Raw genomic sequence first — 19,960 nt, forward strand, 5'->3', positions numbered from 1 at the left:
CGTTTTTCTTCCACAGACCCAACTGTGGGCAGATAAGGCGGCACAAATGGAAGCAAACTATACAGAGATGGTCATAATCTACATAATTTAATATCAAGTTGTAGAATCATCAAAAAAAAAAAACACATACTGAAATGTTTTTACGGAATTACAGATGTGTCCAGTGCTACACGCAGTACTCTGCCCAAAGCATATGAGAGTATCTAAAACATGAAGTTAAAGTTAACTAAACAAACACTGGTTAAGAATTAAGCTGTACAGTCGCACCTATCGAAGGCCAAGAGAACATATATGTGCACAAAGGTTGTTTACAGGTCACCAGAGAACAGTTCAGGAAACAAAAACCTACATTTTTATAAAGAAAACAAAATCAACCCAATGTAATCTTTACAATAATCTAATGGCTGTAAGTTCAGCCAATTAAAAACATCAGAAAGTTCATCAGAAATTATATATTTCCACTGCAGAGTCAGCTGCTAGAACCTTCCTTTGAAGGGCTTGAATCCTCCGCTGCCGCCGGCCATGGGAACATTAGTGATCTGCACAATTCTGTTCATACCAGAAGAGGAATGACTGCAGAGAGACACAAGCAGGCAAATCAATACATGGGCTAAGTCAACACGTGAAGGAAAGACTGAAGACTAAATGTCATTTCCTTAAAATGTGAGAGACTATTTGCCACCATGAGTAAATAACTAGCAAATTAAAGCATCATGCACACTGGGACGATTATCGCGCGCACTTATCAGCGACGTTTCGACATCTTGTGCTCATACCTAAACGTTTTTCTCTGGCGATGAGCCGAGTGAACGTACAAATTCACTCCCTGACATTAGATGGCCCTTAATGTAAAAACAAATAACCCGGTACACATCAAATCCCATTTGATCTGTGATTCCTAAAGCCCTTTGTGTTCAGACACCAATGAGACCAGCAGATCTACATTCATCTTGCCTTGATGCATCTTCTTGGTCTTCTTATTTCCTCTTCGTCGTTAGGTATCAAATGTGTTCGGCAAGACTGTTTTGTGCTTGAGCGCCACCAAGTCGTGTTTTACTGTAACTTCAGCAGCTCCAGGCACAACAAAAGTGCCAATCTCATTGGTTGCCCAGTTTTAACTTGGCGCATCAAACCAAAAAAAAATTGACTTTTATGCCTCCCATTTTGCACGTCAGTGTGCACACTCAAGTCGTGAGGCGTTAAATGTTGCCGATAATTGTGTGTGATATTCGTCCCAGTGTGAACAAGCCTTAACAAGGTGAAGTGAATGATAAAACTATTTGGTCTACATATCAGTGTGCCTACGATTGGATACGACTGAGACACTGGAAACCTTGCACATTTCAAGTTAAAAATAAGGTGGCTAGAGTAGGTATTATCAAAAATGGCACAAAAATGATTGATATAGGCATCCCGTTAAATTGAAAACATTTTCATTTAGTAGAGGTTCTTACAAAATGTTTATTACTTCAGTCTATCAGTCTATACTTGAAAGTATTAATTTAGAAAAGTAATTATTTGAAAGGTGTCAAATGTCTTATTCAGGACACTTGGCATTTATGAATAAATCTCTCTTGTACATGATTCAGCGACAGACTTTTCTTAAATAGTCATTTGTCACCACCTCCTGGCATAACAAAATAATTGCATTTGTTATGATCATACTTTCAAAGGTTTAACGAAGTCCCTAGTCTTTAGTTTAGCGCTTGTGTCCCGCTGCAAGCATCAGCAGAGTGTGAACAGCACACATTTTGTCCCACATGTCTGCCCATGTTAATGAATGAAAGCGTTCACATCGGCAGTGTTGAGGCCAATCCACTCATTCATTAACCTGAGAAGTGACAAAAATATGCACTACTCATGCTCCGCTGATTGTTGTGATGTGAAACAGCCATAATGCACATAGCTCAATCGTAAGATTGTGTGAAGAGTTTGAATCAGGATTGTGATCTCTAATGCACACTGTACAAACCTGGAGTGTGATGCCATCATGCCAGGTCGACTGTCCCCCATTCGGTGGTTATCTGTGAATCCTCCGCTTTGTGAGCCTGCTGCCCCGTGCCAGTCTTTCCTGGGGCCCTGATCACGTCCATGCCGCTCCACCACCACCTGTCTGCCACTGCTGAAGTGCTGCTTGGGAAAGAGGGGGGTAATATATCATTAGGTTTGAAATCTGGCAACAAAAATAATGAGTCGGAGGCATGTTAGGTACTTTACCTGGTCTCCCATGACCACAGGTCTGCCACCATCTCTGCTGCTGAAGCTGGCTCTGCCACGGCTGGCTGTGGACACCCCCCTTATGGCAGGTCCGGGACCCTCTCTGCCTGGACGTTCTGGTCGCATCCGCACTGCCCTGTAATACAGTCAGCAGCAATCACTGGTTAACAGCAGTTCAAGAAGAGCCAAGCATGGTAGTGTTCTAGACACCACAATGAAATGATCAGGTCAAACACATAGGGCAACAGTTCTTGACAAAAAATTAAACAAAAACTAATTATAATGGCCAGTAGCAGGGCTGCACGATTAATCAAATGTGATTGTCCTGCACATCATAGTAAGTTTGGTTCTGTGATAAGTAGTAAATCTCTGATCACATGCTTTCAGATGGAACAGCATTTACTACACAGAGCCGTAAGCGGTTTCTCAAGTCCAAGAACACAAAGAATGGACTTGTGTTCTCATGGAGACTGTTCTTGCCAAGCTACCTTGGAAGAATGAACTCAGAAGGACGCGAGAACACAGAACGCACCCTTATGAGTATTGAGATGTGCTACGTTCCTGCTTAACAGACCGCATAATCACAGCAGAAGCAGCGTCCAATAAACCATAAATATAACAAACAAAATGTCATAACTTATTAAAACATTTCAAACTATTATATATAATATTTACATACCGTATAATTGCATATCATTTTATTTTACAGCGTTATAGGTTTAATTATGACCATTGTTAAGATTCATTTTAATATACCAATAAAAATACTTTCTACGGGTTATAACTTTTATTAAAATTAAGAAAAACAAAATGATAAATGTTTACTTTCAAGAGACGTCAAGCATTTGCGAGAGTGGGTTTATAAGCTTACAGGCTTCCGTACACTGGCCGCCCCCAGCGTCTTCTGAGATTTCAAACTGCTGTATTCTTAAGCTATGCAAAATAATAATAATAATAATAATAATAATAATAATAATAATAATAATTCACAGATTATATAATCGTACAATTATGAAATCTAAGAAATCATACGCGATAATGACAGCTGTTACTTGACAGTGAACTACGGCTCTGTGTAGTAAATGCTGCTCCATCTGAAAGCACATGAAAATACCACATTTAATAACATGTATTTACTCCAAACTCACTTCATTGTTTATTTTCTTTAAAAATTTGCAGGCCTATTTTTTTTGTTGTGAATGTCTCAATTGAGGTGCAGAAAAGAAAAATGGAAAAATGTTGTTATATATTTTGGTTGCATTTGTGAGTTAAACATTTATACGATTGTTTAAAATAGATAAATAATATCAAAATATCGATCAATATACTCCTGTGTCAAATCGAATCGCAGAATTTTTTGAGATATCAAAAAATATCGTACGGCTAGGTATAAGAATTGATATCGCATCGTATTGTGACGAACCATCCGATTGACACCCCTAGTTTTGAACAGGTATTAAACAAAAAACAAACCTCAAGCACAAACAGAAACATATCCGTACCTGACATCTTGTTTTGTATTCATTCCCCCATCAGTCTTCCAGCCAGCATGGCTGCTGTCTCTGGGGGTACGGGAGTGGGCAATGGCGGGGGGCGGCGCTCTGCCACCAGCTGGTCGATCAGGCATGGACCCCTGTCTGCGCTCATCACGGTCGCGGATTTCTCTGCGATCGCTGTCGCGCAGCTCTGCACGAGGTGGAGGTGGTGGTTCTGCTCTCCGCACGGTTTCAAAGTTTTTAGGATAGCGCTCAAACCCTGAACTGTCACGGCGAGGAGCAGGTCGACTCTTCTTTGATTCAGGTTCACCGTCAAAGCGATTCCGTCTGCAAAAATTTTTTTTAATTGTTTGCTGTTGATTTCACAAATTTTTACTTTTGCTAATTTGGAAATTTAGTAGGTTAGCACAACATGTATTAAGTTCTCTCTAGTTCTCGTTTTAATAAAAGTGCCTGCTAAAAAGATAAAACAGAAGCTGAAAATCTGAAATCTCAAGCTGTGGCCTGGTCTCTTCTCCTCCCTGTCCTATTGTGTTTGGGAGTTGCATCCTTGTTCATGAATGCCTACCTATCAAAGTTGTTGGATTGCACAGCTGATGTCTGCTGGTATCGGTTCCGGTCTCTAGCGTTGAAATCATTGAAGCGGTTCTGTTGTCGATTGTTGTAATCTCCGCCTTGACCAATCCGTCCCTCTGGCGCAGTCTGCATCTTTTTACCACTATTCCAGTATGGGTCTTCCCTCCTGCACAGACAGAGAAGAAAAAAAAAAAAACACTGACCTTTTGAATCCTAGAGACCACTATACCATTTTTTTAAATGAATATCTATCAGTATTTTTCACACACCTCTGGTCAACGTCACGTCCCCTTTTTAAGTTGTTTCGTTTCTCCTGCTCGTAACGCAACTGCTCCTGCTGCCGTCTCAGTTCCTCACGTTCACGAGCTAAACGCTCCGCTTCCTTGCGTCGCTCCTGCACACACAGCAGATTGATGTTAAGACAAAATTCCAGCTTTGAGTTTCCAGAGGCAGGTGTATCGTAGCTGTACCTGCTCTATACGAATCCTCTCCCGTTCCAGTCTCTCTCTCTCCATGCGCTCACGTTCAAGTTTCTGCCTTTCCACCTCCAGCCTTTGTCGCTCTCTCATTAGGTTCTCTCTTTCCTCTCGCTCACGCATAATACGGATGCGCTCCCTCTCCCGGCGCTCTTGCTCTGCTACCTCGCGCCGTCTGGACGTCACAACAAAACAGCATTACAAAATGCTGCTTAAGCACTTTGCCATTTTATTTGCGAATGGAAAGGAAGTCATCCCTACCTGCGCAGTTCCAAAGCCCTGCGAATATGTTCCATCCTGACCATGCGCTCACGCATCCTCTGTTCCTTCATCTTGTCAAACGGCAGGATGTCTTTGTTGCCACCTTTGTTAAACATGGGACGGCCTTTCGCCATCTGCAAGTATGTAAACTGGTCAAACAAAATACTAAAGGCGGTCGCACACCGGACTAGAAACGCTGCGTCGCGCCACATGTAGGACAACTCGAGGTATCGCACACCGGACGCGCACATTCTATATGGGCGAGCTCAATTTCGCAGCAAGATGGGTTTAACTTTTAACTTCATCTATTATTATTATTTTAAATATCTGATTTTAATTGATAAAAGCTGAGTTTTGAACGTTAATTCATGAAAAGAATCTGTGTTATAATAAGTCTGTTATTGTTTTGTTGTATCTGTTGTCTAGGCAACTATGCAGCCTGAGTGAAAACGTAACCAAACACTTTGTCATGTTTTATTTCAATGAAACAAATGTACTGTATTTTAGTTTCAGTTTATAACATATGGGTTTTTTTAATATAAAACTATGCAGATGGCGCTCTGTGGCGCGGCAGAAATTTGAACAGCATTCTGAGTCGTAGCTGGGCGCCGCGGACAGACGCCGAATGGCGCCGTCGGTGTGTGTACGCTCATAGAGAATAATGTGTTCGAATTTTAAAGACGTGGCGTGACGTGGCGCGACGCGGCGCTTCTCGTCTGGTGTGCGACCCCCTTAAGAGTGCATATGGCCTTACTAATTCAGATAATGTTTTCAGAGTTAACAAACCTCCGCAGGTGGTATGAACCCTCTGGGACGTCTGTTCATCATGTTGGGAGGACCAGGCTGTAGTGAAATAGACAATCGGATAATGTGGCCTTAATAAAAACCTCATTATATGGTGAAACCGTACATACGGAGGATGTCTGTGGTACCTTCTCAAACCTCCCGCCCCTTCTGAAAGGAGGACGAAATTTATTGAAGTGTTGCTGTCCTTTAGCTTGGTTGATCACCATCATATTGCCTGGACTCTTTCCTGCAGATTGGAAAACATTAAACACATAACTATAAAGTTTTAAGTTTTTAAACTTCCTCAGTAGGTGATTCCCATCAAATCGTAACATACGTCCATGTTTCTTGTCATCTTTCTTTGCTATGTCGGCTCCTGAATTGGAAGAAGGTGCATCAGATTTGTTGCTTTTGGAGTCCTGTTTTTTGATGTCTTTGCAGTCCTTCTCAGATGGTTTGTCTGATTTCTTCTCTTCCTTCTTAGATGAAACTGGTGTCCTGTTGAAAATAAAGAAATGAGGGAAAAAATATGAAATGAAAAATGCAATGACATACTCCTCCCCATTAAAAAAAAAAACAGAAAGAGATTTAAACTGGGTTAACGCTTACTTGCTGGAAGTTTTTGCTCCAGTTGGAGTGCGCTTTTCTCCAGAAATTTTAGTGGAGCTTGCCTTCTCTTCTCCTTCCTTCTTTGAGAAGTCCTTTTTAAATGGGTCAGTTTTCACCTACGAGGACCACGACATCAGAGATCAAGTTTGAAAGTACCAAGTATCAAGATTTTTTTTTACATTTTTCACAAAAGCACACACTACTGATGAGGTTTGACTATTATGTAAAGCCCATAAAAAGTGCTTAAATATGTTGAAAATCCCAATGTTAAAGCACAATAGCTAAGCTCTTACCCTGTCCACAGATATCTGTTGTCCATGGAGTTCTGTGCGGTCCAGGTGAGAGATGCACCTGGCCACTTCTGCACTGGATGACATGGTGACTAATCCATAACACTTGGCTCCTGGGCTACGAGCATTGGTGACCACTTTGGCACTAAAAACCTATTTCAAAAACAAACATTTTTAACATGCTGTCAACATCTCAATCCTTAATCACAACAAACATGTTAAATTCAAGCTGGTGCCTAATTATCATACACAAAGAGCCTTTACCTTTCCATATTTGCCAAAGAGGTTCTTGAGATCAGCTGCTTTGGTGTTGGACGACAGGCCGCTCACCCACAGATTGCGAGTAGAGCTGGTACTGCTGCTGCCACATCCTGAAGACAAATAACAGGCTTTAGAAGACACTCTACTTTAGGATCAGAGCAAAATAGTTTTCTGAATATTGAAATCTTTATCTTTAGATGTGTTTTTAGAATTGGATAATAATGGTGTTTTATAAAGTAAACTGTTAAGTCCAAATTTTCTAAATGTTTACCCATTTATGAAAGTCATACCTTTTTCATCTTTTGTAGTCTTTCCATCTCTGTCTTTTGAAGAGCTACAGTGTGAATATTATGAGAGCGACAAGAAGAGAGAAATACTTTAATGAGGACCGGAGCACGAGAGATGACGACTGTGGGGCATCGAGGTACATCTCCAAACAAACAACAAACAAAAGGTTATACAAATGTTTGGTGCATGACAGAAAAAGAAAAAGAACCAAAAAACAACAACAAAAGAATCCCAATAGGCAAGGCTTGCACTCGGACAAAACTCCAATAAGGCTTCTTTCTCTTGCTTTTCCACAGGAGCAAGGTGGGTCAGGTTTTCTGCCAATTTATTCCCTTGACCAATGACTCAATCCTCAGGAGGGTGTTCAACTTCAGAGAGAATCACTTCACTGGACTGACAAACCCCTCTGACATCACTGGAACTATTGCTCTTTTTTTTAACCCATAAGTAGGGACTGGAAAAGCAAGTGCTGGAAATGTGTGCGTAACAGACGTGTTTTCAGCTCCTCGTTTAACTCCAATTACCAAACTCGAAAAAATGGCAAACCAAACCAAAAGAGCAAACCAAAGGCAGGGATTAGGTACACTGAACAACTTGTTATGAAAAAAATCTTGCGGCTACCCACAATGCTGAGTTCTTAGTGAGCTGGAACTTGGTAGTAGTATCTTAAAGAACTGACATAGAAAGACAAACCTCTTTGCTTGACCTGTCGCCCCAGTTGAAGAGGGGCCTTTCTTCCCAGAATCCTTTTCCTTGTCTCCCGTGTCTCCTTTCTTCAAGGCCTCTTTGCTGTCCTTCTTGCTGGTGTCAGACATCAGCCCGTCATCTCTCTTACCATCCTTGTGGCCATCTATTGCTTCAGTCAGCGAGTCTGTCTCCTGCCTCATCTCAGCAGTGGCATCAAGCTCTTCGCAGTCCTTGTCTGCCTCAGAATCTGGAAGTTTCACATGTTTACCTGTTTCCAGGAGATCATCGCCATCTACATCCAGCGTGATGGCATCTTCGGCTTGGATGGTGACAGATATATTGTCATCCTCAACTTCTTTTATGGGTTCAAGAGCAGGTTCACTCTCCAAGGCCTCCAGCGCTGAGACTTCAGACTCGCCTTCTCTCTCAGCCTCAATCTCGGCATCAGGATCGGGCTCAGGTTCTGCTTCTTCCACCTCTGTCTCAGCCTCAAGATCAGGCTCCCCTCCTACCTCAGCCTCGGACTCTGCAAGGCCGTCTTCACAGGAGAAGGTTTTAGAATTGTCACGAGTAGCATCATCAGTATCAGTTACATCTGAGGGATTTAACAAGCATAAAACATGGCAAAAAAAAACACATTGTTTAACATTCAAATCTCTGTGCTACGAGACCTAGAAAGTACAACAAAGAGCAAGTTTAGTGTTAGTGGTCATCGTGGGTGAGGAAACCACAGGTACACATAAAAACACATTCCTTAGAGAACAACGATGAGGTTGAACAATCTTCTGACTACGATGAACATCACTATCTTGGTCCACATTTTGAAGGTTCCACAGCTGGGTGAGACATTGACACGCTTCTCTGCTTTACAGACATGCATTCAGTCCGAGTGAAAATGCAAATCTATTCCATAATGCAAGTCCTCCTGCCAGATGTCACTCAGCTTCTTGTGGTCATGTTGAGAGTCTTCTTTCAGACACTTCCGCTGACCGTCCATCTCGTTTTACAGCTGATGGAGGCATATCAAAATCAGGGTGCCAAATCTTCTCTGATCCATTGGAGAAATACACAGTACTCTGTCCAGTAACACGGCTAAAAATGGACGTCCACTGAGCTGCATCCAGTCTTGAATGAGTTCAAAGCACGAGCAATGACGCTGAGTTCCACTTAAGCCATGCCGGCTATGTTGCAGTCAGAAAGAAGAGTCAAGACTTTGGTGAACGGGGTTCATGTGTCATGTTCTGACCAGTCAAAAAAGGTCTCCATTTCAGGAGGTAGTCCAGTCTCAACAGAAAGAAAGAGGTGGCCTGCTGAAGCTTGGGTGTTGTTCTGAATGGAGATCGAGTGGGTGAAAGGTCTCCTCTTGCTGATGAAATGTGGTGGCAGGGTAATGTGCTCTTGAACGAATTAGATGATGAGATTAGGTTTATCACTGATGTTAACACAAATGGTGAAGGGTTATCTGTCCTTTGATGCAGCACGTGTTCCGAATGGGACATTTTAATGTCTGTGATAGACCCGCATTCAACGTGTCTGACTAGAACGCCCAAATTGAAAAACATCAAAAGAAAAAGCAAGCAAGAGAAGTCCAACTGCCTGAAACCTGAAAAACAAATGTTACATCTCCACCCCAATAAGTGACCAGACATACCTTTTTCAGATTCCTCTTCCTCAGTCTCCTGAAAAGAAAACAACATTTCTAATTTTAATAAAAAATTGGCGGATCATTATTTATACTTAGAATATTGACTGACAATCATTTTATTGCCATTGAATGTATGATTTCTGATCACAGTCATGCTGCAATAGAAAAGGGACTTCCCCAAACTATTCCCATAAAGTTTGTAAAATTAAAATTTTTCCAAGATGTCTTGATATGCTGAAGCATTAAGCTTCACCACTCCAGAGTTCAGAGGAGGCATCTTTTACGCCACTCTTTTTGATGCTTGGCATTGTAATTGCTAATGTGAGACTTGCAAGTAGCTGCTTGGCCATGGAACCCCATTCCATTAAGCTTCCACAACACAGAATGGAATCAGCAGAGCATTGACAACATTTGCTCATCATCATGCACCTCAGGACCCTGCTCTTTATGTGGCTTCCACATCAGGGCTAAGTTGCTTGCACTTTCCAATAATACCACTTACAGTTCAACGTGGAATCCATCCAATCACAGTACCATGCTTGAATTCACTGAGCTCTTCAGAATGACACGTTTTTTGTTTTGTTAAAAAAATGTAATTGCAGACTACATGGCTAGGTGCTTGATTTTAAACATCTGTGGCAATGAGTCTGAAGTCCCTTTCACAATGCACATCGGACCCGGCAAATTGCCGGAACATTGCCGGGTCGCCTACTGTGTGAAAGCAAACACGTCCAGGGATTGATTCCGGCATTGAACCCAGGTCGGGGACCTAGTAACATTGCCGGGTTCAATCCCGGGACGAGTGCTGTGTGAACAAAAGGCAGATCTAATGCCGTGGCGAAGTGATGATGCACGTTATCCCGCGACTGTTGTACTGGCTGTTTTAAAGGAAGATCAACGTTCGCTACAAAAAAAATGTGTGCAAACTGTAATGAAGCAGAGATCAGTTAGTTCCTCACTGTCCGCGCTGACGCCGAGATTGTTCGCCAGCTTCAGTGAAAGTATAACTTGCCTAACGTTTTCGACTCGTAAATTACACATCATGCCGTGATGTCACGTGTCGTTACGGGACCTTTACGGGTTGTGTGTGAAAGCACGCACATATTCCGGGTAATCACTGGCAGAAAGTGCAAAATCTAGTGACACAGGAACAATTGCCGGAACACTTTACCCCTGTATTTGCCGGAATCGCAGTGTGAAAGGGGCTTGATTGAAACACCTGTTTTCACAAAACATGTTATCTTACCACTAAGAGTTCTCCTAAATAGCAGTAAAAGTTTTAAGCTAAGACCTATTCACAGTGCCGCTGAGACAAACTTGACTTGACCTAGTTGCTATGGATGATATCAGCATGCTAACTATGCACACAATGATTGGCTGATAGACTCGGTCAGATATTTATTCATAGAAATGTTGTAGAACACAATATTACGTTGCTGTATTCAATAAAGTATTTAAAAAAAAGAAAAAAAAAGTGTTAATTGCCAAATTCAAATAAAGATTTTAAAATGTGTCACTAATTAAACAAGTATATGTTCATCTTATTGTCAGCCTCTTACATGTGTGCTTCTATTCCACCTTCAATTCCACCTTCAATACCACGACTTAGGTGCCCTTGAGCAAGGCATCGAACCCCCAACTGCTCCCCGGGCGCTGCAGCATAAATGGCTGCCCACTGCTCTGGGTGTGTGTGTGTGTTCACTGCTCTGTGTGTGTGCACTTCGAATGGGTTAAATGCAGAGTACAAATTCTGAGTACGGGTCACCATACTTGGCTTGGCACTTGGCACCATACTTGGCACCACACCATTCTTGACATTTGCCACACAGCAGCCATAATACCACTGTTTAACTGATATAGGCTTATGTCCTTACTGAATTATTTTTACAATAAAACCATTAAAGAAGAAATTTTTTGGTTTCCATTACAAATACCATTACAAACCATCAACTTCTAACCATTAAAAAAAAGGCTTTTCTGTAGTGTTTCTCTGGACATATTTCATTATGATTTATTGGTTTTAACAAGCCACCAATAGAAGTCAACCAATTACCAGTGGAGACTAAAAGGGTCTGTTAAAGTAAAACCAATACAAGTCCCATTAGAACTAGTAAAACCATTACTAATTTTGTAATGGTCTCTATTGGTTTTTTTTTTAAGCAGGTATTTTATTCAATATATCCCCACAATATATCTTGAAATATCTCAATTCTCAAATATGTTTAAGTAAAAGCATTTTACAGTCGATCGCCAGGAGCAGGGTTGGTTATCCCTGTGTTAGTTGATCTATAATGGGCGATGGGCAAAGTAGTAAGCCAGTAACCCTAGATTAGAACCACCCCTGCTCAAAAAGCCACATGCAACAGCTCGGGATGGTCTGAATACCTTTTTTTAAAATTCGAAGCTTCGGTAGTAATCAACACTGGATATTCAAAGCTTCAGAGGGAGGGGCTGAACATATTCTTCTCTCTAATAAAGGCTGGAATCTCATGGTGTCTGTCTGCATTTATATTATGTTGAGAACCGTTCATCCAATCGACTTCACACGTGACGAGTGTGTTGCTGCGAACCCAAAGGAGTCTAGTGTTGCATTTTGGTGCAATATAGACACTCGACACATTCAGAATTAATCAACTTGTAATAAACTACAGAACAGCGGTGCACCTCACATGGCCAGGGAATGCACTAGTGACACAAAACACAGGTCTGTTAAGTGCAAAACACGATGCTGTTGTTAACTGACAAGCTGCACAAATCCCAGCTGATAATGAACGTGGACCTGTGCAGCTTGTCAGTTAACAACAGCTCCGTGTAGTAACAGCTGCTCTATGTGAAATCACACACCTGATGGTATTTATCGCTGATTAGATAACCAGCTTTACTGACGAGATGCGCACAAATATATATATTGCACCCCTAGAGCTACGTTTAACCTGTTTTGTGAATACGGGGCCGCTCAATTTAGAGGTATATCCCAATACTTTTGTCCATATATAGTATTGTGTTGCAACATGTCAAACTTTTGATCAGTATTGTATATTAAGCAGTTCAGATATCGGAGTATGTTATATCTTTGACTTCTCATTACCAAGTCTCAGTTCACAATAAACTCATTTTTTTAACATGTATTGTTAATTTTATATTCATTTGTATTAATTACCAATTATCTAAATTTACTACCACTTTAAATTCTGAATGAAAAAGCTTGTTTAAGGGGTATAAGTTATGTACCACTATATCTTTCATGAATGGATCAAAAATTCTATAATATTTTCATAAACATTAAAATATGAATATACTGTTAGAATATATACTACCATTTAACTCATTTATTAGTCAAGTTTCCATGAACCCAATATGTAGCAAAACACTTCCTCTCCCATACCTTAGAGAAGGATTCCTCTTCCATGATGGTGTCAGCATCCAGGTCGGTCTTCTTTCCTGGGGATGTGTAATAAAGCTTTCCCATCAAGTTTTGAAAAAGAAACACATGGGGGAAGTAAAAGAGCTGGGTTTTGAGCGTGAAGGTCTACCTTTAGCTTTGCTGTGTTTTCTTGTGGGTGTTTCAGCTGATACGATGATCTCAATGTTGTCTGGATCTCCACCTTCATCTTCTATTGCCTTCACACAAGGACATATGACCATTCACATGATTATGGGAATCTCAACACTTGAAACAATGATTCAGACATTACTGTGCTTTGCATAAATGCTCTATGATATTGCAGCTGTTAAACACATGGCATGCAAAAGATTTCAGCATAAAAAGATTTTTTTTATTTTGTTTAGACAAATTTGGAATAACCTGCTTTAAACTAAAGTGAAACTAGACAGGTGATATGCTGATTTGCATTCACCCAAGTCTTGTTTATATCTAGTAACACGACTATTTATGTATATTGTAACACTCAGTATTATTAGATACATTTGATATTAAACTGTAACAGACTGTACATAAATATTGTAAATAAAGATGGTGAATTGGTTTGAAGTTGCAGCAACTGATCTGAGCGCGTTGTAGCCGCATTCGCTTGCTAAGAGAATTTAGCCGAACCAAAACCTTACAGACTAAAGTTTCTGAAACTGCTAGTATATATTTCATGTGAATTATGTCACACTTGGTATCCAACTAAGGGCATTACGTCTTGATTATTATTTATGGTCATTAGATGCATTAAAAACATTTTGGAATGAAAACATATTTTAGGACGCAAACGTCTATGCTAACTCCTTAGCCATCGAGCTAGCTCGCGATAATTTATCCACACGCCATCGCAATTTACGGTTTTAAAATAAAATTACCTGCTTCAACCTTGCAATTAGTGTATTTTTTACCCCAGTAACATCCAGATTTCTTCGTTTGAGTTCTGATTTGAGGTCTACCACACGTAAATCTGTAATCTTCTTAGTCTCCGCTGAAATGGCCCCCGACGCCATTTTACCAGTGTGTCCGAGGCTCTCTCTCTCTCTCTGTGTGTGTGTGTGTGTGTGTGTGTGTGTGTGTGTGTGTGCGAGAGAGAGAGAAAAAAACTCCACCACGCAAGCGCCAGAGGACGCTCAAATACACAGACACTCTGTTGACAAGGTTGTTATTGATCGTATAAACACAAATACGCTGAACACACATTTGACTGCACATTTTACGTGCGCTAAGATTTAATTACATTGATAACACTGTGTCCTAAAACTTAACATCATAAGTAGGTTAATTATTACTTAAAACAAAAAACCTTAATTTCTTCATGTTCATTATGTTGCAGCCTTATATTAAACTGCTTTAAATGACTTTTTTTCATTTAAATCGTGAAAAATTTAAATTGTTTTTTATTTTTAATCTTTAATAATTTTGCAGAGCCTTGCTAAAACCCTGTTATTTGCTTTGTCCCGGTGTATGGAGTGTAGATTGATGTGGGGAAAAATCATTTAAAGCAGTTTAACATTAAGCTGCAACATAAACATGAATACTTTCCCAAGCACTGTGTATATACACACACACACACACATAGCTATATATATATATAAACAGTACAAATATCTATATAATAAAAATATAATATGTTCTTAAACCAAAATACATTTTGTTTGAGATGGTTTTTCTGATAAAAGTCTATCAATGGGGTAAGAAAAATAATCTAGTTTTTCCTTTGAATTAAGTTTTACTTATAATACCAAAAAAAAAAATAAAAAAAATAAAAAATAAATTACTGGAAGCCTAGTCATTAGTCGCCATACTGTTATCTACTTAAAAAAATATTTGAAGTTTATTTGTAAAAACTGATTTTTTTGTTAGTTAGTTGTATGTTTTTGCCTAATCAAAATAACCCAACTGCAGTTTGATCAAGATTAATTGGAATACACAATGAAAAAAAAAAAGTTAGCTGCAAATTACCTCTTCTCATTTATATTATATAAACATATGTGTGCAAAAGTAAAAATATGAATTGCTGCACATTATAGCAAAATTGAATAGTTCTTTTATGTGGGGGACATACCTATATTGATTTTAACTTCAAATCTAAATCTTATATTATCGATGAATTTCCATAATTATTGTATAAAAAGAACCACAACACATTTTCTTGTCTACTACGAAAAGTAAACTTTTCAAAAACCAGGTTTATCGGATAAAATATGAATCTAAAAAATATTTTTTTGAGATTAGTGTCCATTTATCCATGCTTGGAGCTGTGTAGTACACAACTGCCGCAAATAAGAGAATAGCACAAATTTGTGAAGTATACAAGTCATTTGAAATGAGGTTATGACAGTAGTGCCCAAAACCAATTTTACTGCTCTATTTTAGTTAAATAAATGAATAAATGCATATAATTACTACATTAACAATAGTGACCCTGCTAAATTCATCTAAAGGGTGTCAAGTTCAAGGAGGCACAAGAATGGACACACAGAAGAGTTACCTAACTTTATTAATTTCATTATTTTAAAACTAATATCAATCCCATGGAACATCATCCCGGGGCCATTAAGTCTTTGAATGCATGGACGCCTGCCATTAAGTACTGCATTCCAACACTCCATTCAAAATTACAGTTTTTCCTCAAAAGTCGGCAATCAGAGTGAAAATACACGGCCTCAGCACACTCTCATTCTCACAGCACTCCTGTCTTTTGTCTCTCATGTGCAAGTATATGCAAGTTAGCTAGTTGAGACTAATATTAGTGTTAGGATTTCAAAGCAGCAAAAAAAAAAAAAAAAGAAACAAAAGGGGGAAAACTGTTTGCTGCACAGATGCAGAACAAATGTGTTAATGACAATATCTGACAAGGAATAATAAGCTAACAAGAGTCACTTTCTAGGTTATTGAGAGAGATAAATGAAGAAGGCTAGGAGACCCTGATGAAACAATAAATATTCTGTTTCCCAGCTGTTTCTTCAAGCCCGTCTTCCTCACACGACCAATTCGACGTGTGGAGCTTGTCTGAGGAATTACACTTCCTCAATTGCTCAGTCAAAAACTTCATTGTACTATAAAAACAACAATCAGAATACAGAGAAGTGACATTCATTTTCTCTTTGAAAATACATGAGGTGAAGTGCATTACATGTGACGTCAGATTGAGGTGCTGAGAGGGGTCCGATGGAACACAACCGTGTGAACGTTCCAGGAGCCGAAGTGTGCAGTTGGTTCTCATCAGGGCTGGAGCTGAATTCATTTCAATTCCATCAGTTCAGGATCGAATGCATATAAATGTAAAATGAAACGGACAAGAAGCATTTCCATATGCTTTCTAAACGAACTTCCCGGACTGAGTTAGCACTGGTAATGAGCCGAAGTGAAATGGAACGGGCTCCAGCCCAGGTTCCCGTGTTGAGCGTGAACTGGTGTGAGGGTGAACACTGGTACAGCAGCTGATCTCTTAACCATGATCTTGTTTCCTAATTAAGGAATGTCTTGATTCACTTAAAAAAAAATATCTATTTCAGATCACATTGTCTAGAACATAAAACTAATCAATATACTGATCAATAAATCGAGTCCTGCAATGTTTTAAAATGGAGGTTGACATTCTATTCCAGTAAAGCAAGGCATCGGGTATGTAAAAATGCTTCTTTACTAGAGCAGCAATCCTCGCCTGCAAGTTCTCGGGCCTTACGAGGCCCATTTCATTATATGTGCAAAGAAATGCATTGCAAGGAACCATGCAAAAATAAAATACAATGACACTTATGAAAACAAAAGCTACATAAACCCTTTATAAATACAATACAATTCAAAACCCTTAATGAAGATGTTATTTCGCGCTGTACTGGTACTACATGATAGCTGGCACGCTAGGCTCGATGCTTTTTTTTGTGTATTGTTGGTTTTCTTTTTTTCCCATAGTTGCGCAGGTATTTCATGCCATCTTTGGTTGAATGCGTTATTGACAAAAATGAAAACAGGTAAATGTCCGACAAAAGGGCTGCAAGAAAAATAGCATCAACTCTCTGGAGATAACTGAGCCTCGATGTCCACTCTGCAGATGGGGCATTTCTTGTTGGTGAGGAGCCATTGGTCTACACACAGTTGATGAAAGAGGTGCATACATGGAAGGCGCCTGCAATAAAATCACATAAAAATCAACTGCTATTCAACACAGTGAAATAAGGCATTTACCATTAGCTGAACGGTTAAAAACAAAATGACTAATGCAGAGTAATTCACATGTTCCAGCAGAAGAGGGCAGCACAGAACATAAAGAGAAAGTATTCACGCCTGATGATGAGTGGCTAACAGATCAAATTATAACCCTGGAGAGTAGCACATAAAAAAACAATGACTACATACAATAAATATAATAAATTCTACAGTGCCGATTGAAAAATGCAAGCGTTTACCTGACATCCTCCCCTTCTTCCAGTATAGACAGACAGATGGTGCACTTCTCCTCTGTGTCTTCCTCCGCACCTTCCTCTTCCTCTTGCTTCCCATGCAGCTTTCTCTGTGCACGAGAAAGAAGCGTAAGAGCCATTATAAGTAGAATCACTGCGCCTAAATTCGAATACACTGGCGAGCAACACATAATAGCTCTTCCTGTGTCTTCTTCCCCCAAATACATAGTTGATATGAATGTTTTTAACATGGTATATTTTAGAAAGTAGTGCTGCCGCTGATGCTGGCGACACAAAATAATCACACAAGAACAGCATACATAGCATGTTACATAAACATACAGCAAAAGTCTATTTTTTATAATGAACAGCGTGCTGATCATTTAAACAACACGTCAAGCAGCATCAAAACCTAAACTTCAGACATTGCACATTATGTATTTTCAATTAAAAAGACACACACACATTGTCAGTGTGCTCCTCAACTAAATTGACTAGGCCACTGTTGACTATTCCTGCCCCCGTTAACATCTACACAATATGTGAGCTAAAACATGTTATCCCAAACTATTTGTTCACATTTTTTCTCACCGAGATTGAGGTTGAGTGCATATTTTTCCCAACAGATGCCCATGCTTCAGGTGCTAACTGTTCCTCAGTGTCTCTCTCCAGCACCTTCTGTATTAGGGCGGCAGGGTTTTAGATTACTGTTATTCAGGAACCTTTTGCTACATATCAGTGACATTTCAAATGTCTACACTATGCAGCTTTTGGCAATAAAAGGACTGGGTGAGGATGTATCTGATGACACAAAAGATCTGATTATTATGGCTCCTGGTTAAGTTTTTTTTTGTGTGTGTTTCTAACAGGAAGCCCCTATATATAATATCCTCAAGAGTCTTTCTGTAGACTGCTGGTCCATTTTACCCAAACAGGACTTTAATTTTGACCACCTCAGTAGAAGAACACTGATGTTTGTAAGTGAATGTGTTATTACCTTTTTGTATTTGTGTGGATAGGTGCACCTCTCGATGGTAACCTGAGAAGCCCCTCGGTTCACAGTCCCAAGTCGCTCCTCTAAATGCAGCAGATCCTGTTAAAACACACAACTGGTTACAAGTGCTTATGAACGGGTTACATCATGACAAATTCTTGGTAAAAATAACAGAGCACCAGAAGGACTAACAATAACTAATCCCATTAATGGGAACGCCTGTGAGCAGCTGCTGGTCTGTGTATGTTTCTGAAGAATCCCACGGTTAGAAGTGATTTAAAGTTTTCTTTTTATTTTCAACAGGCTGTGTAGAGTGTATTGTTCTGTGGATCCATCACAATGTAATGCAGGCTGTTTAAAGAGGCTGTTATCGAAGGATGGGGGAGTTTAAAATGATCCTGTAGACAATAACAACTCGGCTTATGAGTGAGCAGAGCCAAAAATGGGCTTCGAGCTTTTCACATGCAAAGGGGGAATTTCTTCAAGTTACAGCTCACACACACACACACACACACACACAAAACATTATTATCATCATTACCTTTTTAACAGCTGCTTTCTGGTGCATCATTAGTAATATACAATCAATTAATGAAGAAAAAATATATATATTTCCATGCATTTTTCAGGAATTTGTTTTTGGTCTTGTAAAGAAGCAAGTTTGGATCACTAAAGATTTTGGTCCACAATCCAGTTCTTACCTCATATGTGCGGCCAAAGGTCATTCTGGAGGAGATGTAGCGAATATGCGGATATGTCACTTCAGGCATTGAGCCAGTGTGCTAAAGAAAACAGAGACATACAATTAGTGACGGCACCAAGCGGGAGAGGAACACAAAGAAATGAGAGTGGATCTATTTGATCAAACGGCTCTCATAATTTAGGACTCAATATTTATGAGGCATTAGAAATTACTCACACTTATGTGCACACAAGTCATCCCATATGAATCAAATACATAAAATTCGAATTTCACACTTCAAATGTCTAATGAACTTGCATTATAACCTGAAATGCATAATTCATGCACCTGAAATAACAGATGCTGCGGATACACGGCTCGAGGCCGCCGCCATTAATCTGTGCCATACCTGAGAGCAAATCAGGGCTTTTTTATTCATGCTAATGTATGCATATATTTCAGCTGAAGGAGAGAAGTAGCAACACACCATCAGCTGGATAGGGAAATGGTGCAGTCTGGGTGGAGGGTGATAGTGAGGCAGATGCGGGTGCAGGTGTCCTGAAGGGTAAGGGGCTACAGTAACACCAGCCTCGATGCCCAGCTCCCTAAAACAGCAAGAAGACCCAAACCAGCATGTTAAACAACAGTTTGAAACACCAACATCACGACAAACAGAACCTGACATTATAGAGATATTCAGACATGATGTCAATTTGAAGGCTAATTCACCACAAACTCCCTCAGGAATTGCTAATTGGTTTTCAAATTAGAGGTTTTTGATTATTGTTATTATTAGGTATGTGGTGACATTAGATGATAATTACTCGGGCATATAAAAATAAGTTTAGAAGAACTAACA

The 19,960-nt window shown here is 39.8% G+C and overlaps 2 protein-coding genes across 8 annotated transcripts in view; both read right to left on the reverse strand.

Moving 5' to 3' along the window:
* Positions 1 to 67: 67 nt before the first annotated feature.
* sltm (SAFB-like, transcription modulator) lies at positions 68 to 14,077 on the reverse strand. 4 transcript variants are annotated; one of them, XM_026267336.1, is made up of 20 exons: positions 13,895 to 14,077; positions 13,126 to 13,213; positions 12,978 to 13,033; positions 9,599 to 9,626; positions 7,954 to 8,485; positions 7,263 to 7,306; positions 6,976 to 7,082; positions 6,715 to 6,864; positions 6,422 to 6,537; positions 6,150 to 6,310; positions 5,959 to 6,059; positions 5,813 to 5,869; positions 5,027 to 5,160; positions 4,760 to 4,940; positions 4,559 to 4,683; positions 4,282 to 4,455; positions 3,720 to 4,040; positions 2,218 to 2,353; positions 1,973 to 2,133; positions 68 to 573 (listed from the first exon to the last, which is right to left on the reverse strand). In XM_026267336.1, exons 1-20 carry the CDS (start codon positions 14,027 to 14,029, stop codon positions 477 to 479), a joined length of 2,904 nt encoding a protein of 967 aa, XP_026123121.1. In that variant the 5' UTR covers positions 14,030 to 14,077; the 3' UTR covers positions 68 to 476. The 4 variants fall into 4 exon arrangements, with proteins under 4 accessions (XP_026123121.1, XP_026123119.1, XP_026123118.1 ...); XM_026267334.1 differs by having other exon boundaries at positions 1,973 to 2,130; positions 7,954 to 8,542; XM_026267333.1 differs by having other exon boundaries at positions 7,954 to 8,542.
* Positions 14,078 to 15,500: 1,423 nt separating this feature from the next.
* Positions 15,501 to 19,960, reverse strand: part of rnf111 (ring finger protein 111) — a 34,657-nt gene continuing 30,197 nt past the window's right edge. For 2 of the 4 annotated variants that reach the window (XM_026267330.1, XM_026267329.1), the window contains exons 10-15: positions 19,589 to 19,706; positions 19,121 to 19,201; positions 18,423 to 18,518; positions 18,017 to 18,103; positions 17,432 to 17,535; positions 15,501 to 17,151 (exon numbers count right to left, since the gene is read on the reverse strand). In XM_026267330.1, coding sequence (XP_026123115.1) covers positions 17,034 to 17,151; positions 17,432 to 17,535; positions 18,017 to 18,103; positions 18,423 to 18,518; positions 19,121 to 19,201; positions 19,589 to 19,706 — 604 coding nt within the window. In that variant the 3' untranslated portion in view covers positions 15,501 to 17,033. The remainder of the gene's footprint in view (positions 17,152 to 17,431; positions 17,536 to 18,016; positions 18,104 to 18,422; positions 18,519 to 19,120; positions 19,202 to 19,588; positions 19,707 to 19,960) is intronic. The other 2 variants (XM_026267332.1, XM_026267331.1) reach the window with 1 other exon arrangement.

This window comes from Carassius auratus, chromosome 7 (assembly GCF_003368295.1).
Source record: "Carassius auratus strain Wakin chromosome 7, ASM336829v1, whole genome shotgun sequence".
Taxonomy (NCBI): Eukaryota; Metazoa; Chordata; class Actinopteri; order Cypriniformes; family Cyprinidae; genus Carassius; species Carassius auratus.